The sequence below is a fragment of the Lasioglossum baleicum genome, chromosome 9, assembly GCF_051020765.1.
Source record: "Lasioglossum baleicum chromosome 9, iyLasBale1, whole genome shotgun sequence".
Classification (NCBI taxonomy): Eukaryota; Metazoa; Arthropoda; class Insecta; order Hymenoptera; family Halictidae; genus Lasioglossum; species Lasioglossum baleicum.
This window is the reverse complement of record NC_134937.1, coordinates 14,624,694-14,646,390: the sequence shown is the minus strand read 5'-3', so window position 1 is coordinate 14,646,390 and position 21,697 is coordinate 14,624,694. Positions and strand designations below refer to the sequence as shown.

Genomic DNA, 21,697 nt, shown 5'->3' with positions numbered 1-21,697 from the left:
CTGGGAAATCTTATATTCGCTGGACAACTCGAGACTTTGCAGGTCGTCCTTGTTTTAAAGGCCCTCGTTAAAGAGACCAGTTCTACCTTGCTGAAGTGGACATTGCGATTCGCCTTTTTACACTGTGCTTTGGAAGCTGCCGCTAGATCGATCGCTTAGACACTGCCCAAAATCTTTTAATTGCCTAAAGACCTGCTGCCAGCCATTAAAGAGGGCCTCTGCAGATTCTGCCCATTTATGGACCAAGAGGGAGGAGCAGAGAAACTGGGCAAGACCCTTCGGAGAAATTCCTCTGAATTCGAAGGTTAGAAGGCGGGCTGGGTTCTCTCGTCTCAGGAGGGGGAGAAAGCGAAAGCTGCAGTCCTGGATCCGGAAGTTTCTCCTCGAAGGGAGAATTCCGGTGGATCGTGACGGTGGCCCGCGGCTGAGGTTGCGAATCGGGGCAGATAACACGAACGAGTCAACTGTCGCAGCCTGTGGAGAATAACAGAGAACAAACGGGTCGTGGAAAACCGCTCTGCACAGTCCACGAGACTTGTGTCGCCTGCGGTGTGCCACATGATCGGAAACTTTATTAATTCTCTTTGCACGACCGAAGAACAAAGTATTATACGTCAAACTGTCGAAACTATCTCTTTTTAATCAGTCCCGGGAGTTGAATATTCGTTTTCAATAAAATCCCGTTCGCATAATAAGATGCAAATGAGTATCAGAGTGCCATCCAATCGCTAATGGAGCTCTAGAATACTTGCGAAAATAATTTCGAGAGGACCCGAAAGCCTCAACAGTAAAAACCACGGAACATGATTCTCCTCTTCTTCGGCGTTCTTCCTCGCTTCTTCCTCTCAGCTCGGTTTCGTGTTTGCTACTTGGCTGCTGCACCGTTAGCTAACCTCCAGCTTCGAGGAGCCGGCTACGCACGTCCTCTTCGACCGATCGAAACCGCTCGATGATCCTCTGCACTCTCAATCTGGCCTCTGCAAACCGGCATTTCATCGCCGAAATTAACCCCTTGCCCTGCGAGCTCTCTCACACCACTTCGTCATCCTTAACAATCCCTTACCGGATGAGAAGAGAATTTCCTGTGACCCCATATTTACTCCGATCACTAGATATCGACATAACATTAATATAACATCTCAAATCGAAGTAAAAATGTCCATACTCCACATCTAAAATAAAGAAATCATTTGTGGACCAATCCTGGACTATCATTCAGCTCAGGAACGTCGCCCTGTCGCCAACTATAGGCAGTCCAATGTCTCGAATTTTTCCGTAGATCTCTCGGTATCCGTTCGAACAGTCCGCTGCGCAGCACGGGAATTCCAGAAGCAAGTACCAATAACAAGTTGCCGAAGAATGCCACGAGGAGTCCCACATCTGACGTTCGAACCGTTCGACGATCAGCAGGATCCAGCTACGCAGCAGCGGCAGCTCTCACGAGCAACAATCTATCCAATAATAGCCGCGTATTATCAGATAAATCCACACACAGCTTGACTACGCTGGCCCAGTACCGGGTGCCGTGACCTCATCGAGACGATAACGCTTGATCACAATGATGGCCACTTCTTGCCCGGCCGAGAACGGTGTGTGGATGGTCTCCGACCACTTGAACCCGTGCCTCAGGGTTCAAGGTGAACGGTTGGATGCTGTTCAGCGTGCTCGATGCGAGCCGAGCTTAAGCATTCAGCTTGGAGTTGGTCAAGCTCCCAAATCCTGTTCTTCAATCGCGAAGCAGTTATACATACAGGGTTTGTCCAATATATACCCTCTACCCTTTGCCGCTGGATGGAAAAAATCAGACCCGATACTTACTGGACAAACCCTGTATTAGTCTTCGCTGCTTAATTTGGTTTTTTGGTGTTTAAAATGTCCCAAGAAAATTATTGTTTGCTTCAAATGTTTTGCAAAAACGTAACAAAGTTTTATCTGTCATCAAGCCTCGATTCTCGTTGTTTGATTTATTTGTTTCTCCACTGAACACCGGGGATTCTTGCACAACTTGCATCGCGAAAGTCTCGCGTTCCGGAAGTCCGCATCGACCAAACGGCGAGAGAGGTTAGCCAGGGTGGTCTATCGATCGTGTGTTTCGGTACCTGGGACGATAACCTTTGCCCCTTGCGCAACCCTGCTCGGATTATACAATCGCGGATGACGGTACGCAATAGAACGCGAATATAATTACATCAGCGTAAGAACGGCGAGTTTCTCGAGTCGACACGGCTCAGCTCGATTGACACAGCATAGCAGCGGCTCCGTCGTCGTCTTCTGAGAGGACAATAGGACAGTAGAACCTCGGGTTACGTAACAACCTGGTCCGCTGACTGGCTCTTGAATTATACAATTAATGCATAACTGTTCTCCGATCTATCTTCGTGGCATGTCAATTGACGGGTTCGATTTTTATCGACCCGTGACACGGCTACCGCTCGACGAGCCGAGGCGTTTCGTCATCCGAGAGACTTCCTCGTGTTTTGATGAGGGACTGTCGAAAGCGACCATGAGGAAACTGTAACGGATACTCTGTGTCGGCCACGGGAAAAAGAATTCCACTCTGCTGTGCTGCAAGCTAAAATATGAATGCAAGCTAAAATATGAAGATGCATCCTCTAGTTAGTTAGTTGGTCCCACTGGCAATCGTTATAGCACATCCGACACATTGTTACGATCGGCTCGCGCCACAGTAATCAGATTTCCGTACCAGTTTCATTACCGCTACAATTATAAGAACTTGATCGTACGGACGGCAATAATTAACCGCGCGTATCGCATTGAAAACGATCGCATGGCGAGAGCCGGAGGATCGAGGTGTACCGTTCATAAAGTTCAGAGCGTTTCTATCTGCGCTTGCTAATTGCATCAATAATTCTATAGTGCTGGAAAAGGAACAGCCCTGCCAGAGTACTCCTCGCCGTATGCGAGATATACTTGAACGAGGAGCGTGAATGAAGACGTTCCGTATCGTTATCGGTGTTACAGCAATTTCTTGGATTAATTCGCGGACTAATTAGATTCCTCTCTGCCAGAAAGGAAGACTTTACGTTTCTCGGTTTATAGTCCACCGAGGCGGGCAAAGAAATGTTTGCACTTCTCGTACAATGTGACTATAGTAAACACTTTGGAACTTTACAAGCTTGGAACTTTGGAGCTTTGGAAGCTACAAGCTTGGAGCTTTGAGAACTTTGGAACTTTAGAAGCTTGGAACTTTGAGAACTTTGAAAGTTTGATAACTTTGGAACTGTGGAACTTTGAGAGCTTTGAAAGTTTACCAACTTGGAACTTTTAAATTTTGGAACTTTGGAAGTATGACAACTTTGGGACTTTGGAATTCCAAAACCTTGAATTTTGGAACCATGGAACTTCAGATCCCTAAATCTCTGAAGAAATCCCACTGTGCTAATTAAACAACGAACTGAAGCTACCTGCAATGCAAACTTCCTAGGGAAAATTTCCTAAATGAGTTAACGAAGACGATCAAAGCCAGATAGCAATCGAATCTCTTTAATCCACCGTTCACGTTCCCACCCGGATCTCCGCGGGGACAACTCAATCCAATTAACCTATTCAACGAGTTCACAGGATTCCTAATACCCGTCTGTCGCGCAGACCTTTGACCCTCCAGCATGGTAACCAGTCCCTTTTCCCGCGACAGAGAGGCGGGCCCCGGGTTCTCCCGTTTCTCCACAATAACCCAGACGATTGCGAAACTATAGCTTTGTCTGTCGGACGAACGAGGCGTCGCGACGTTTCGCGGCGCCACGAAGAGCGAAGGTGACGTCGAGGGGATCGTGTTCGTGGGCGGTTTCGTCCCGGTGAACTCTCTGTCGCAGACTCTAAACCGTAACAGCCATCTTTCTTGGTAGACGTCGACTGGTCGTTTCTCCGTGGAGAACGAGCCACAGATAAATCAAAGGAAAAGATAGAGAGAGAGTGAGGATAAGAGAAGCTCTAGCCTGCAATGGGCGCCACGTTCGCATGGGTGCATGAGGCATATTGCAATTATTTAACGTGATTTAAGTGTAAAAGAAAGAATTCTGCATGTAAAAAAATTTCGGCATAATCCTGAATCATACCTGAATATTACTGTAACGAATTTTTTATTTTTACATCGTTCCATTCTCTCCTAAAAAATCCCCAAAAATGACCAATTCTTCTGTCCAATGAAAGCCACATTGTCAATCCCGTTTTGAAGATCATGAAAAATTGTTTAGCAGTGCAAACTTGCTCCAGACACTGCCAAAGACCTCCTGCTAGACAAATCTCTAATCTCATTCTATCAACGATGTAGGCACAGTGTCTTAAAAGATAAGAGACGGACACCGAAGATCGTCCGGCGTCTTCCTCGGCTCTCTCTCTCTCTTCCAATTTCGTGGTGCTCTCTTATTCCTGTTGGTCTCTGGTCTCAGTCTGGCTGGCAGGCTGGCAGCTCGGTAACGGTAATGGTAACTGGCGGGATTTACGAGCGGCAATCCACCGTGGCAACGCCATCGCGATGGCTTTCGTGGAAATCGCACGCGAAACCGTCAACTTTCGTGCGCCGATTTTTGCTGGTGCTCTTCAAACAGAGAGAGAGAGAGAGAGGGAGAAGGAAAGAAAGATACAGATATAGCGAGAGCAAGAGATGAAGCAACGCAGAGCGGGCCGGTAACGATCCACCGATAGGGACAAACGTTAATTAGCCGTGAAATGTAACTACCGCAAGCGGTGGCCGTCGATGGGCCCGGTTCCAGCCGTGTAATTATCCCGGACGTGTAATGGACGTAAGTGCGGCCGGTGCCGCGATAACGCTCGACGAATCGTCGATAAACTGTGACTGCCGGCGAAACAAAAGTCCCAAGAAACTGGTAGCAATTTGTTGATCGGCGATCGCCGCCCCGGCTAATGCTAATCTCGCCGGCCGGTGCCAGAGCGGACCGCCACCGCCGCCCATTAAGACAACGATTCATTCGCTAATCGGTGCCATGTAATTGCTTCGATCCCTCTCCCACCCTCTCCTCACCTATCTCTCTTTCTATCTATGTCGCCCTACCGCCCCACTATCCCCTTCTTTTTGAGTAATCGAACGCGAGTCGAAATCGTGCTAGTTTATCGAGGATGCTGTTGCTTGTAGGTCGCGATCGTTGCGCTCGCGTCGATCCTCCACGAAATTGTTGCTGTTCGGTGAGTGCGAACGCTTTGATTGGCCTCTCCGTGTAATTAGTAGGGATGGGACCACAAGTTCAATATGTACTCACGAATCCGAGTCACGTTCAATAACAAAGTTTCATTTCATGGGTTTCGATTACTACTTAAAAGCAATAAAAGTTTCAATGATTATACTTGAAGGTATTCATTGTATACAAGTAGTTATCAAACCTCGGAATGAGTACGTACAAGTTTGGAAAAGATACTTATAAGTACTTCGATGTTGAAAGTAATCGAAACTTTCACAAGTAGCACTCGAATCTTGGAAATCAAAACTGCATACACAGTAGGTTTTAAGCACTTTCTTTATTAAATTCGTAACTATTTAAGAATAATAGTTCATTTACAATACTTGGTTTTATCCTATTTAATTTTTTATCCATGACATTTCCTGCTTTTGAAAAAACTCTTTCTGAAGGTACAGAAGTGGCCATTATACAAAGATAGTCACGTGAAATTTTTGATAAAATGGGATACTTGATTGATTTTTCACGCCAAAATAATAACGGGTCTTCTTTGCGTTCTAAATATTGTGATTTTAGATCATTTTCCACTTCTAACGCAGCAGACGATCAGATAGGATGATTTGTAACAACTGGTTGCCATCTTTCAGGTAACCTGTCAATACCTGTTTCCCAATGACTTACTAGCAACACGTTGTTTTTGATTTACAAGCAAACTTATCTTTCCCACCAACCTAGTAGAAAATCTAGAATATCGTTAACACATATCCTGCATATTTTAATTGTGTATTCATCTGTCGTCATAGTGTTTTATCTTCTCTGTTACAGGTACGTTCGAACACTTTTTATCTTGTACGCAAGAATGGCGTGATACTCGACGAACGTGGACAGAGAAAAATGTTGTTGACGTAAGTAACGATGTTGAATTAACTACAGGATGTGGGAAATTTTGCGGGTCGATATTCGTCGAGGTAGTTGCAGCAATTATTTAAAAAGTTCCAGCAATTATCTGAAAGGAAAGTCAGGCATCCGAATATCCCAGGCGCGTTCGTAGAAGTCGGCAGATAATCTACGGGTTCAGGTGACTGTACGGTACTCGCTTTTAAAAAGTATACTGACCCAGTAACACGTGGGAACATTTAGACACGGGGCTGGCTCTGTTATTCACGGATGCATCTAACGTTTCTTTGTTTTACGCGTCGGCACGGCGTGCGACACCGTGTCGTAATGATTTCCAGGATCTCCCAAGCCTTCTTTTTTCTCTTCCTCGAACCCCTTCCACTACCCACCTTTCGTTACCATTTGTTGTTCTTTTTTTTCTCTCGTTACCCACTCTCGTTTGGTTAATTGCGGCGCGTGGTAGCGATGCGCTACCGTTTGTTGTGTCATCCTTACGGTACGACCGGTTAATTCATTCTAACCGAGAAATTACTCTTCCGAGCTGCCGCACGCAACCGATTGTGTCTTCCCAACACTCGTAGAAACTCGACCGACTCTGCGTAATTTCTGCATACATAATTAGTGCAATGCTCTGCCCACCAAGTGGAACAGTTCGCGAGGCTCTTAGGATGCGACGGTCAAAGGATTTTCTTGCATTTATAAAAACATTTAAGGAATTTAGAAAAATGTTATTTAGCATAAAGATAAAGAGCATTGCACTGTGCATCGCAATGTGAAGCAAAAGGTTTCCTGCGTCAACTGCAGTATCAACTCTGGTATCAATTGGAAGCAATCCAGCGGATACGAGGATCTGACAAACACACCTGACAGCCGCGATCAAGTGCATCGAGATTCCCAGTGCGCCGAGATTTTCTTATCTCGGAAGATAAGCTGCGTCCCTCTCTCTCGATTCGGTGTCTCGCGGCAATCACTCAATCACTGATAGATAAGCTCTATTCCCACCCAGGTTTCTTGCAGGATCGAGAGCGCGTTGCGATAGCGTACTAATCGCGTCGATTAATTATCAAAATTCCATTGGCGGCTGCGTGAGAAACGGAGGCTTCCGCGAGAAAACCGCGCGAGACGTATCGAATACCTGGCTTACTCTTCCACGAAGAGTGGCTGGCGTCGGCACGGTTCACCGGTTAGCGTGGTTATCGGCTCGCCGGGATCTCCGTGAAATTAACGCCGGACTAATTAACGAGAAAGAGATTCCCTTCCTGGTCCCGCGACGCGTCGCCATCGCATCGGATCGCGTTTGACTCGAGTAAAGTCGAAAGAGGAAGAAGTGGATTCTGCGAGAGAGACACCATAGCGAATAGGCGGATACCCGGGCAAATGGGGAAGACGCGGCGACATTATTTACCTTATGGTGTTCCCTCGCCTCGCTTTTGCTTCGGTTTGCCTCGGTTTTGCCTCGGTTTTGCCTCGCCTTGCCGCACCTCCTTCCCCAAGAGCGTCGAGTCTATTACGGGGGAGCTAATTTACTCGCCTTCGCTATTCACTTATCTGCTCGCGCCCGGAGTACACGGCATTCCAGAAACGTGGAAAACGTCCGACAGGACGCCGGTTGTTTATGGCAATTACGCACCGAGTCGTGTACCCGAGGATTCCTACCCTCGCCGACGTCACCGGCGAGTACCTCGTTTCACGGGCAACGATCTTCATTAGAATACTCACTCGCTGAATCCCGATCCGAGATCCTTCGATCGCAGGCCTCTTCGATTCGAGCCGTCGCGCGTCGTTCGATCTCCTTTCTCTGCTGGTCCATTCAGGTTCTCAGCGTTATTAGTAGACTGCGCATCTCTATGCAACATTGATTGCATCAGTAGCCAGCCACTCTAACCAAATAAATATTAATATCCTCCTCCTTGCGCGCTTCACACGAGTTTCAATTATTAAGTCGTTCTATTCGTTATTACTAGACTGCGGATTTTTATGCATTTTTGAAGAAAATAATTAACTGAGATGTAAAAGAGTGAAAAATTTAAAGAATCGAGGAATATTGTTATGTCGTTTTCAACGTAAGAAGACTATTGAGGGGTAAAATGAATTTTTATTCGACTACTGCTTTCTCTAAATGTTTATGCATTTTCCAATTTTCATCGACAAATTTTAAGAACGTGGAATTAAATCAAAACCTATTCTTAATGGGAACAGACCATAGAACAAAATGTCATAAAACTTATTCTGAATGGTAAAAAACTGGATTTCAATTTCTCTTGAAAAAGTCATATTACTTTCCGAACGACCTACTATTTCATTCATAGAAACGGTGGTGCCGATTGCGATTCCAGCTGGACAAAAATCAAAAATCACATTTTCGCAGAAGAGCGCGAAACATGTTGGGACTTCCTTCTAATGAAACGGTTGGTAAGGGTCAACGATCATTTACTCGAAGAATTTATGTAAAATGCTTTTAAAGCAGGTAGAAAATGAGCTTTTTTCAAAAATCTTTCCGGTGTTCAAACAAAAGCAGAGTCCTCGCTGCAAATCCAAAAAATGACGAACGGGTCGTGTCTGCGGGTCAAGCGGAAATGCGGGTCGTTGGAGTGTACCGGTGTCCTGCGCGAGGATCTCGAAGGTCAGATCTCGACCGGTAGATCGGGAACGGCGATCGATCGAGACGTCCGATCGATTAAGGAGGATAGCAACGGCGACGGGTGACATTTATTGGTCCTCGGACCGTTTCACCGTGCTTTCCAGCCTGGCAGAAGCTTGGTACACGAAGCTGATCCTCTAAGGAAGACACACCGGGCCGTGATGTCGGCCGCATTCCATGGTCCTACGTACCCGGGCAGTTAACGACACCCGCTGCTGTTTAGCTTTACGAGCGCTCCGCTTCGATTAGATCTCCTTCTTAGCTTTCGACCTCTTCGATGATGAATGCGCCAATTTTTTCCACGGACCTCCGTGCAGACAAACCTGGCATATCTCTTTACTCGTTTATATCACGGTGCACGATTAATTCCTTTGGCAAAGCTGCATATTATAGTTTTCTTTGCAACTGACTGCTATACTCAATGTTATAAACTTTTTAATAAGTGACCAGGCCTTTCCTTCAGGATCTATTGCGGAAAATTTGATTTCTTTCTAAATTTCTTAGTTGTATTGTTAAATTTAATTCTCTGAGAATAATAACCAGTACATAGTGTACATTAGTAATCAAATTTAGAGAAGCGTTGCATTTTAACCGCTAGCTACTCTTCTCCTCGAGGAGAGAGGATTTCGTGGTAGAGAGGGTTTACGGCCAGGAATCGATTAGAACGACTCGCGCGAGATGACTCCGGGGGATTTTCTATTAGCTCCTGTGTCTAAAGTTCGGCGCTTCCTTCGGGGTTAACGTTCCTATATCCTCCAGATAGATGCCCTACGGAGTTTACGACGGCCTTTTCGATTTTCTTCGGTTACCTCCGTGCAAGAGTAGATTGGAACGGGAATGGATAGTTTGAATTGCGCAATAACTTACGCAAGGGAACGGAAGAACTGTACCGCTGCAGATTGAGTCTACGAGATGCGATTTCTGGACACTTCGTAGGTTTTGTCGCAGTTGTTCTATGGAAACCTTGAAATTGGTGATTACGTTTTTTAGCTAAACATTTTACGTAGCTCAAAAACTGAGAGAGGTTTGGGATTCAATCGGGAAAGTGGTGAATACGAAACGATGCAGAGGGTGTTGAATAAATTGAGTGAGTGAATTCAATGAATATATTCATCTCAGTATAATTCTAATCTCTGTTAGGTGAAACGAAACCAGAATTTATTATAAAATTTCATCGAGACATTTGATGCACGTGAATGTGGTGTATCTGTATAAGCTTGACGAGGTAATCGAGTTTTATTGTTACCGAGTCCAGTACTAAAAGAGAACGTCACCGATTTATTTATACACAGAACAATCGCAGAGGCTCTGCGAATAATAGAATTGTTGAATTCCTTGTGGATTATTTACGGCATATCACGGACTTCATGATCCGAAGGATTCACTTGTTCAGTGAGAAATACAAGTAATTCTGAAAGATTTCAGATTTTTCGAGTTGAGAAGGTCGCCGACTCGAGTTAAAAAGACTCGAAGGAAGATAGGCTGCTGCTAAGAAAGATTTTCCACAAGGTTGACTGGCGTGTCTCAATATTTCACAATCAATGCCGAGAGTCCGAAACCGAGAAACGTAAACGAGCAAGCCTTCCCTCGAGAGGATCGTTTTATCGCTGCATAAACTTGTAATTCCTATTCTCCTTTTCGTTAACGAACACAGGAGAGGCATGGTAAACATAGAGCCCGGTAGATTGCGGTAGAAAGTAAGGAAGAAGAAAGTAGAAGCCAACCACCATAGAGTTTCAGACTCCGTTTCTGCCACCGGAACTGATTCACTTTTGCTTCGGTACTGACATACTTGGCGTTGGGCGACTGTATTAGATCTCTTTTCTCATTCGCTTCGATCTCGTGCAATTTTTTGAACCGTGTTGGAATCCTCTACTTAACGTTACTGGCTGGCTTTCAACTCAATTTTTCAAAAATTGAGCGCACTTTCTGGCTCTGTTGACTTCAAGTTCGTTTCTCCACAACTGACCTCGCTCTGTAGAAATACTTTTTCCGGACGCTCCCAAACCTCGAGGGTGGCAAGTCCTCGATTCCCGTTGTCCTCGTAAAAGGAGCACTTCATTGCCGGGAAACGTAACTCGCGTGCGTCGGCTATCGATTGCAGGTGTGGTTTTACCGATACTGCTTATCGATTTCAAGCGTCCGGTTAGGCGCGCGCGTCACTCCCGTCCACCCATAAACCAATCAATTCCCTTGATCCCCGAGCACGGAAAGTGATAAATTCACTTTCGATTTTACGAGCACCAACAACTTTCGAGGAAAATCGTAAACGAAACTCGCTGTTGCCAGCGGGACACACGTATCGCCAGTGCTCTTAAATCAGTGTCTCGGTTAATTAACCATTCGGAAAAATGATCGCGGACAGTGTATTGAAAACATCGATCGGCATCGAAACCCGCCACGGGATACGCAATTATTTCCACTATGTTATTGACGGTTCGCCTCGGGTAGATCGGAGTTTTCCCTCGTTAAGGAATCAGGAAGAAGTGAGGACGGGAATCGTAGAACTCGCCAACCGTTTCGGAATTCGCAACGTCGATTAAAATAGAGCCTGCGTACCGTAGAACGCCTCTTTCCTATTGGTACCAATTACTATGACTATTTTCATTATCTATGGCACGGCGAAGTAGATAGGCGAGTACCCGTCCGTGGCCTGCATGATTTCCGTTATGGTCGCGAATTCTTAGTCAATGAAACGCGAGATCGTTCGTCGAGAGAGCCTTAATGCCACGAGAAAATATCTTGAGGTGTTCCATCCACTTTCGAGACGTATCTACAATTTTTAGAACCGTAGAATCAATGTTTGTTAATTTCGCGCATTCCACAGGCCAACAGATTATACATAAATTATCTTCTAATAAAACTCCTTCTTCAAATTGATGCCAACATTTTTTCTTTTGCATAAACATCACCAGTCCAGTGATGACCAAAATGTTTCAGTAAAATATACCAACAAAACAAGCTTCTTTAAAAAATATATCACATTGACACGTGTTTTAATGATCTGCACCAATTCAGCCAAATTAGGGGGTGAAAGCAGCCCCGAAAGACACTTCAGTCCCACTCACTCAGTTCCTCGAGCCAAGTGTCCGAACAAGGACAACAAAAATCGAAGAGGAAAGGATACTCCGAGCATCGATCAAAGCCCATGGCAGAATCACGAAGCTGTCGCAATTCCGCTTTTGTTCCGGTTTGCCCATTTCGGAGACCGAACTCGCTTCATGTAAACCAGTCTCGAGCTTGTCGCGTGGGCGTGTCGCGACGTTCTCGCGCATAGAGATACGCGGTTTACGCGGTTCCAACAATAAAACACAATGCATCGAGGTTTATTCGTTGGCCTACGCTCAGATCCGCCATTCAAGGTTTCCCTGGAATCGTAAAGCAACTCTCGCACCGATCCCGAGAGAGAGAGATCTTTATACCTTGGCAAAAGGGTCGCAGAATCATCGACGGTGCAATCACGGGCGCAAGGACGATTTCTAGGAGAAAAATCTACTGTGTAAATGAAAGAAAAAGAGAGATACGAACCGAAATGGGTGTCGTCGCCTCGCGAATCTCGCAATTAAGACGCGGAGGACACGAGAGGCTCGATAAAGCTGAGTGCGAGAGCATGCGAAGAACGCGACAGCTGAAATCGCGAGGCGAGGTCAGGTGTTATTGCTCGAATCGCAGATAAGGGCGACAGAAGAACAGTTTTATGGCGTGGTTACTTTGATGTAGGTGCTTGGGGTGCGACCAATGGAAAAAGTGTTCCCCGAGTCTCGGACCTGCAGCATTTTTATTTCCCAGCTGCTTTTCGGACGTGGCTCATTTTAGGTCGGACATAATTGGTACGTTGATCATAATTGTGACGAACATTTATGATAAAAAATGGAATTGAATATAGTGGAACGATTAAAGACATCTAAATTTAATTTTATCAAAATCATTGAAAATGGGAATTTGTGTGCGCCTCGAGTTTTTAATTTTTCACGACCGGGATTACCAATCTAAAAATCGAAAAAAATTCTCACACGCGTACTACGATACCAGTAACGTGTCAAAAAATTTCCAGAATTTTTCACCAGCATTTAAGTACGCGATACTCCCCGGAGAGGATAAAGAGCCGACACTTGGCACAGTATGAATCCTCTTATCAGGCTACCGAATGATTCAGCGACTATCGCGAATAGTCTCAGAGGGCATGTTCAATTAGTTACGTCCCGCGAATCCGTCAGCTTCGATCCCGAAGAGGCAAAAAGCTCGGTCGGCCTGGAGGAATGACTAAAAGCGAAAAAATGCAAAGGAAGACAGAAATTCTTCCCACACGAAGTTAGGGGCTTGCCGCATCGTCGCGGCATTGACCTTTAGCACTATGCTCGACGTTAATCCTCCTCTCCCACCTCGTGGCACGACGAAGCGATGAATGAAACGATCCCGGCCATTAATCGTCAAGCCGTTTCCACGAAGGAACGCTCACCTCGGCGCCGAGCTATGCTGATTTCAATTAATTCCACGACATTCCCGGTTTTTCTCACGAGCGGCCGGGCTCCCCGCGTCTACCTTACAGTCTAAGAACTGCGATTGTGAGCAGATTCTCGGAGGGTTGCCGAAGAAAAGTGCGGTTCTTCAGCTGGGTCGGAAAGAAACGCATTACGGGTCGTACTCGGGACTAGCAGACTCTTCTCGAACTCGTCTGATCCGATTCTCGAGGTCACAGAACGCCTCATAATTGCTTCGTGCGAGCATAATTGCGATAATGCGCCCCTCGAGCTGTCGAATGTGTGCCAACGGCGCGCTTTGTTCGACGCGATGCAAATGCACCAACCATTTTATGGACCTTTTTCTTTCTTAGGCCATTCTTAAGTGGAGCTTCAAAGTGTAGACGGTTTGTTTAGTTTATTTAACTCCTTGCAATGTAATAGGTGTAATTTATCTGCAAGTCGCTCCATTTTAACCATACTTAAAAGTGGGTAATACGGTTTTTACTGGAGCCTGGATTTTTATGTACTCGCAGTAGCTTCGATATTTTAAAGACTGGCCAGAACGTATCGTCTTTGTTATAAGCTTGAATTTATTTAGATTTTTACTGTATAGTAAGTTTTAGTGCCACTTCGGAGTGACCAACCGGAAGGGTCAATCCGAATTCCATCGAAACAATCAAATCGGAATAGGGAATTAACGACTCGTAACATTTGACGAAAGAGAGGCACTAAAGCGATAAAGTACAGGTTGTCCGATGATGCCTAACGGGACCATAGTCTCTCGACCCTTACGAAAAGCGCTGGAAACCGATCGTCTTCCCAAGTTTCACAGTGGACGTTAATGCAAGGTAATTGCCGTCATTCGATACGCACGCATAAATTTCTTTGAGGACTGCACGTTAGCGGGACGTGGTTACAACAACTCGCAACGCTGATATTCTCTGCGAGGGACTTGCACCATTTAATAGCGCATGATTGCTCGCTAAGAACGTTTAGCCACACCTGCGCCTCGGAGTCTGTTCCCAGGTCTTCCAGGTTCGATTTCACGGTGCGCCGGCTGCACGACGAAGAATTATTGCGAGCCTTGAATTTCATCTTCGGAGATCGACTAACAGCGCTTCTAACGCTGTCATTGCAAGTTATCTGTTCCATGAATTAATTGCCTTGATCCTTAAAAATTTTATCTGCGAATTCAATGTTTGCTGTTTCATTGAAATTATGCTGCCCGGACTGATCATCTTCGAATCGTCAAAAAAATTGATCTTCGAATTCAATGTTTACTTGTTCATTAAAATTATGGTCACTGGACCGATCATCTGTGAATCCTCAAAAAATTGATCTTTCAATTCAATGTTTGTTTGTTCATTCAAATTGTGGCCCCGGAATGATCATTTTCGAATTCTGCAAAATTGATATTCCGATTCAATGTTTGCTTGTTTATTGAAATTATGGTCCCCAGAGTGATCATTTTCGAATCCTCAAAAAATTGATCTTCGAATTCAATGTTTACTTGTTCATTAAAATTATGGTCACTGGACCGATCATCTGTGAATCCTCAAAAAATTGATCTTTCAATTCAATGTTTGTTTGTTCATTCAAATTGTGGCCCCGGAATGATCATTTTCGAATTCTGAAAAATTGATATTCCGATTCAATGTTTGCTTGTTTATTGAAATTGTGGTCCCCAGAGTGATCATCTTCGAATCCTCAAAAAATCGATCTTCCGATTGAATGTTTGCTTAGAACGTCTTCTGAACCGTTATTAAAATTTTGGATGATTGAACCGCACTTCTTCTGATCCTGAACAATTCGATCATCGAATTTCCTGTTTGTTTGAACCGCCTGCCACCGTTCCAAGCTCATGCTGCCAGCACGTCAACGCAATTATCATTCCTAATGACCCATTGTCGTCTAATAAACGTTGATCGGCGACGTGTCCGCTCACCGAGCGTGACACGGCTTGCCTGGGCGCAGTCCTTGTCAATCACCTGTAACCACCTGCCGCATACAACGATTTACTCCTCGGGCCTCGGAGTTCCGCGAATATTAGACGTCGATCTAAATCGGGCGCCTACTCGTCGCGGTACCCGCCCATTGTTCTACATATCCGTGAGCTTCCGAGAACGGATTCGAGACACTTTCTTTCGCCTATGAAACGGTATATATTCCCACAGACTTAACCCGTGTAACGACGCACCCGTGCAAAAACCACCGTCTCGACCGAGTCTTCCCCTCTCGTAACCGAATAAATTGAAAAAGGTGATTAAGGAGGAACGTCTACGCGTCCCCCGACACGTCACGGTATACGTTTGCCGAAGAGATTTATCGTCCAACAACGGACGTCTGTCATGCGAAACGTTTCTTCGACTGGCATTCCTTCGGCGAACTTCGCGATCTTCGCTGGAATACCTCTTCCGCATCTCGCGACACTGTTTCGGTTAATAAATAAGTCGGGTTCCGTTCTGCTTGCGGTAAACATTCGACTGGCCTTTGAAGCCGATTCTTCGAGATTTTTATTTCTTTCTTTGATGGGCATCTGGCCATCATAGGCTGGATCAGGGTTTCGAAGTAAATTTTTAGGTTCGTTCAGTAGGAGAGTCGTTGGAGACTTTAATCGCGGGACACATCGGTGCTAAAATACTCGGAGTTGTCCAGCGCAGTCTCCTCGATAAAAATCCAGAAAATTGCAACTGAAGTGGGTGCAGGAGGCAATTGATACAGCATAAAAGAATTGCGAATCGAGAGAGCGTGCGTCGAGACACGCGATAAAAGCCGCAGTCAATTACACCGAATTTATTCGCGAAGGGGTCGATTAGCCACAACGGCTCGATTATTCGATGTCCCGTGTTCCCGTGCACGTCGTAATTTCTGACGAACCTTCGGGTGATACATCATCGATGGTAATGGAGAGAAAGCGCGACGCTCGGCGTACGCTTTTTTTCGTGGTTCTTGGTCCAGGGACGCGTGGGAGTCTGGCTTGGCGTTCGATCGATCGATCGCGGGTCGCCGGACTACGCGCTCGATCCTTCTTCCTCGTCGTGAAAAAAAAGAACGATCGTCGATAATCCCTGTCGCGAGAATCGCGAACCGTGTCTCAAGAACTCGGCGAAAAAGAGAAAAACAAAATGCAGGAGAGAGAAAAAAGGAAGTGCGGGCATGATGTCGTGGCGCAACGCTTAAATGGCAGCGACACGACCACGTACAAATTGTCGTAAATCGACAGCGAGATCGCTGGCCGATCGAAATGCCATCCGGCGTCATTTGCCGAGGAAAAGCGAGGCCCGATCCACGGATCCAGGAGAAACCGTCCTGCCTCCGTTAATCGCGCGATCACCGCTTGTCATTTTCGGTCCCGTTGGTTTCTTTCGACTTGTACACGAGAGGGATAAATCGTGAAAACGATTCGAGCGGTCGAAATATGTCCGGTCGTTGGTCACGCGTTTTTAGCGGGTTTTTAAACCTCGAACGTGGATGGCGAATCGCCGGAGCGGAATCTGTTTTGGCCGAGGTTGTAATTCGAGGCGTTCGAAGTATGCGTTTTTCGTGGAAGAGTCGAAGACGAACGACGGGAATTCTCGTTTTTCAGAAGAGTGGAGAATGTCTCTGCTCTGATAAGTGTCACCGGATCAAACTCCATATAGATTGGGCAATTATTATCCGAAATAAAAATGATGTACACGAGTCGCAAGCTGTTGCGACGACATGCCGAACGAGTCAATCAGCAAGTCTGGCGCAAAACTATTTTCCCGGGGCCACTCGAAACCGCTCGGCTTCTCTCGGCTCGCGTTTTGCTCGGCCGATCGAATTAATTGACAAGCGCAGCAAGATCATCGGGGCTAAACAAGACTCGCCCTATCAGACAGATGACGGTGTCCGGCGGGGTCTTGCCTCGCGTCGGATCGTCGTCGGGAAAAATATTCCATCAAGGCCGGGGCAAGTGTCCATAAATCGTGGTCGACCTAAGTAGTAGCCGCCGCGCCGTGGTCGGTGAACAGAAAGCAACCAGCCATCGGCAGGTAGCTTTTGACAGGCGTGCACGGGTTCGAGGAATACGAAAAAAGGAAAAAACCAAGCGAGCGAGAGCCGGGGGAAAAATATGGGCATCCGTCGACAAGATATCAGTCGGAGAGCCCGTTCCGAGAACGACGCGACGGCGCGGCGCGTTCGCTTGCTCGCTCGCTCGCGTGCGAGTCCCGTCTTTGGTTCCAGAACGGGAAGAAACGAGGAAGAACGAACCTTTGCCGAGAGAGGAGAGAGCCTCTCCTCGAACGAGCTCCGGCGAGGCTCCTCCAGCAGGAGCCTTCTCTTCAGGCTCTCCCGCGGTCGGCATTCCTCGGAACGACATCTGTTCTCGGCTGTTCCGCGTTCTCGCCGTGAAGGAACTGTGCGGCTCGTTTTGCCGGTTGCCCGGTCTCTCGTCGCCGGTAATTGCGATCGATACCGAGACTCTGCACCGGACGACTGCACGTTGCACCCCGGTGCTCTCCGCCGACTGCGCTCTCGCCGTCTACGTCCCTCGTCGTCGAAATTAAACGACGAAGAGGTAGATTTCTTTCGTCGAGGACGACCGGCCGAGAAGCGGACTACGGTCACCGTAAGCAACCGCGGAAAAACTCGGCCGAGGCATCCTGCCCCAGGCATCCGAGGACGACGAAGGCATGCGGCCCTAAAACCGAGCCTCCGATCTTCGGGCAGAATGATCGGGGGAATCCGGCCGATGACAGAACGCTCATAACATCATTAGCAACGCGAAGCGCAGCGCTCGGGACGATGATTGACTCGTTTCGGTACGATCTGTTTGTTCGTTGAAGAGATGATAATGCTCTACAACTCTCATTGTTCAGAATTCATTGTTTAGAATTCATTTCTCGAACCTCGGACTTATGCACTCGTCATGAGGCTCAGAAGTTGTAGGATTTTGACATTTTTCTCGTACCCTCCCACTCGATATTTGTCGACGACATTTTTTTTACGAACAATCTGGTCACTGTGTTACATGTAAAATAGATTTCGAGAAGATCCTTCGATGGAAACGTTCCCAAAAATTGTCCAAGTAGTCAATCATTTGATCTATTGTTCCTAAAAATTGTTACTGCTGGTACATTTCTCTGGACAGAATCGAGTCGGAGGCAATTTGATCGGAGGCCCGATAAGTCGCAATTAGTTTTTCACCGCACCGGCTCGTCGCCTGGTCTTTTTGCCGTGCGATCCGACGGCGGCCCGGGATGAGAACGAAAAACCTCGGATCTGGTGTTTTCAACGAGGCCCGGCCGCCTCGGGGGCTCGATGGTTTTTATTTTAATCGGCGGACGCTCGTCGCCGGTTTTTCCGGGCGCGTTTGATTTCTGGAGCAGCACGTGTCGAGCCCCGAAGCCGACGAAAGAGGTGTCGCTCTGCCGCATACGGCTCTCGGCTGCTCGTCGTCGATCCTCGAAAGACCACTTCTTGCTCACCCGGCAGCCATACATGGCCCGAAACGCCTCGAAACGGATCGAGAAAGAGATGTACGCCGCGCCGATTACATTCTTGGCCTTGGAGACGTGACGGCCACTTTTTGAAATCGCCGCTCATAACCCCCTAACCCAGTTGACCTCTGGGTTAACGGGTTGCTGGGCCCGTTGCCACCCACTGGAACTAAATCAGTTCCGAAAATTTTAGGAGTATACGTAGATTGTTACTTTATTTCTCTGGGTAGCTGAGGAGGATCGCAAGAAGAGGATTTCCACATTCAGCAAAAATCCGAAAATTCCATCAAGATTCTCGGCTCACAATAGCGCCCATCCTCGCGTCACCTCATTATCCGTGAACAATGGCGGCTGCAAATAAGTCATCCTCAAAAGCAATCCCGAGACCCAGCGCGCTAGAAACCAGGACGCAATTACAATCGCCATTATCCCCGGTCAAAAATGGGCTAGCTGAAAAATGATGTAGCGAGAGCAGGAACTGGGTCATCGGACGTAGGCGACAGCAATTAGGAAGCGTTCGCCAAGCTAGATACACGTATGAACGCGCGTAACAATGTAGAATTAGAAGCGTCGAGACACGGGAGAGCGAAAAGAGAGGAAGAGAAGCCGCGAGCGTACAAGTTACTCTATCAAAGTAGAATTGACGAGCCACCGGTGTCCTGTCAGCCGTGTTCAAGCTCCTCGTCGACGTTAATTGCAAATCATACCGGGGGCGGTGTGTTCTTTCGTTGCCAAGGTTTCTCGTTCTTCTGGCCGCGCGCGGACTGGTGAATGGATCGCGGGAAGAACGATCCCAGAAGACGAGGCAGGTGGCTCTTCTGGCATTCGGAGACTGAAACCGATACCGTCGCGTCCAAGTCGATGTCCTCACGGTCGCCTTTTTCCGCGAAGTTGCCTTGGCCGATGACATCTGGCCGACGGTCAGGAATGCCGAGCAATAACCGGTCTCCCTCGATACTCTCGCAGGGTGTATTTCTGCCTAGGTGAAATTCCTGAGCAGGAGAGACCCAAGGACCCGAGGACGTACCCTGGACGTGTCCCCTAGATCCGGTCATACTTGCCTCACCGGCTGTGTAAACTTGAGTCGAATGAGACAAGGTGAGTCTCGCAGGAAGTTCGAGAGTTCGAATAGGCATGAAGAAACGAAGGAAGGTGGAGTTATAGAATGGAAAGTAAATTGCAACAAGAAATACAGTATAACGAAAGTGACTAGAAATGTATAAACGTGGCTGAAATACAGACAATAAAATGAACTGATAAACGGAAAGACGAGTGAATTGATCAGTCAGAATATTCAGAATTAGAACACGTACGAACGAACGACGGAGGACGCTTAGCGCAGCCCTCTTTATACTCTGTATAAAGTATAAAGGTGGGCCATCGGTTTCGGAAGAAATAAGGAATGGGGATTTTGAAATTGGGAGAATAGGAACGCACCAACGTTTGGGGTAACGACGTAATGAACGGTGCTGCGAAGGAGACAAAGGAAATAAACAATGGATTTCATATAGGGAAGAAAGGATACATCGAGTTCGACGAACTTTTGACGCGGCAATGTTTACAAATTAGGTCGATTACCTTTCCGTTGTCGCCGAACTCGAACAGCTGAAATCGTTGGTGAGGCAAAAACTACCGAAACGCGACAGTTCTTGTGTCTCACCGACGACTCGTACACGAAACGTAAATACTCGATCGTAGGATTTTGAACACCGGTTATCCTTCTCGTCAGACGTGCTGAACTAGATCCTAGAAATGTAATGAAGTCTGCTGACCGACGACGAACATCACGCAAAATCAACAGGCCTAATAGTCAATTATCTAATTAACGTTTGCACTTCGCCAACTGGATAAAAATGAGTCGCAACACGCTCTCAAATTTCGGGACCCTGGGTTCTTACACCCGGGACAACCTAATCACAGTCCTGGCCGTCTCACCTGTGTTTCGTCAGATCCGGACAGGTGGGATGCAAATTATTCAATTAACGTCCAAGACGATCGTCTACGGGCGATACGGGCGCAAGGGATGAGTGCTGTCTTCAAGCTGCTAGCCAGGGTAGCCTGGGGAACCGTACTCCAGATAGCGTTGACACTTTGATTGGCAGTTTAGGGTGCGTATCGCTGTCGAGGTCTCTCGGGGCCGGCCTTTTATCTGCTACCGGGAGGAGCCTGCAGGTCTCTGTAGAACCGCGGCGATCGGGGATCTCGTTTTTCGAGGCACGTTTCGCGCGGATAACGCCAATTAACGGAGGATTTAAAACGCATAATGGTGCGTTACGGATACGGTGAAAGTGTTCGGGGTCTCCGTACGGGGAGACGGAGAAGAACGCGAAGGGTCCGTGTCTCGTCGCGGACGTCGCGATCCCATCGGCACGCATAAATCAGCGCGGGCCGCGCTGTAATTGCCGTTAATTAAATTACCTTGGACGGTGGCCGCGCCGCGGTTCCGTTACTCGCATCGCCGGTTATCTGTAATTAGTAATTGCACGTTTACCCGATCGCTGACCGGGCCGAGGAGCGTCTCCACGGATCCGATAATTTGTCCGCCTCGAACAGTGTCACCGATCCGGAGAAACGTAAGCTGAAATCAAACTTCTAACGGCGTCCACGATTTATGGATAGATCGAGCAATCTTTACGCTAAATAAAAATTGTCTACATCGACCCCAAGATGCTGCAACTATGTGGCCAATCAAGTGCCTTCCTTTCCAGGTGGAAACAGGGACTTTGATAATTTTGTTGTATCTTTATATTTTTTGGTAGATAGTCTGAACTAGGGATGGGATCAAGTAGGTTCGAACCTTGATTGATCTAATTCGAACTCTCTGTAAGTACTTCGACAAAAAAATAGTACTCCCAAGTATACGAACCTTTGCCAGACAGTTTCGAACCCTTTACAAGTACTGTGGTAAACGTAAATAATACTTGCAAGTATACTCGAATCTTGGTCGAACAGTTTCGAAATTTTTATGAATATCGTTACGAATTTCCGTATTCTTGCACGCTCCGTGGCAACGTAGGGCTGTTCCGGTGCGGCGTCTGTTTACTTTTTTTTTGTAAACACGCTGTGGAGATGAGAGAG

General features: G+C 46.9%; 1 protein-coding gene across 5 annotated transcripts in view; it reads left to right on the top strand.

The window, feature by feature from the left end:
* The window catches only part of Shrm (shroom), a 247,686-nt gene that overhangs the window by 125,089 nt on the left and 100,900 nt on the right, over window positions 1–21,697 (top strand). For 2 of the 5 annotated variants that reach the window (XM_076430995.1, XM_076430997.1), the window contains one exon: window positions 5,979–6,058. The exons of the other annotated variants lie outside the window; for them this stretch is intronic. In XM_076430995.1, the coding sequence (XP_076287110.1) occupies window positions 5,979–6,058 (80 nt within the window). The remainder of the gene's footprint in view (window positions 1–5,978; window positions 6,059–21,697) is intronic. 5 annotated transcript variants of the gene reach the window in all.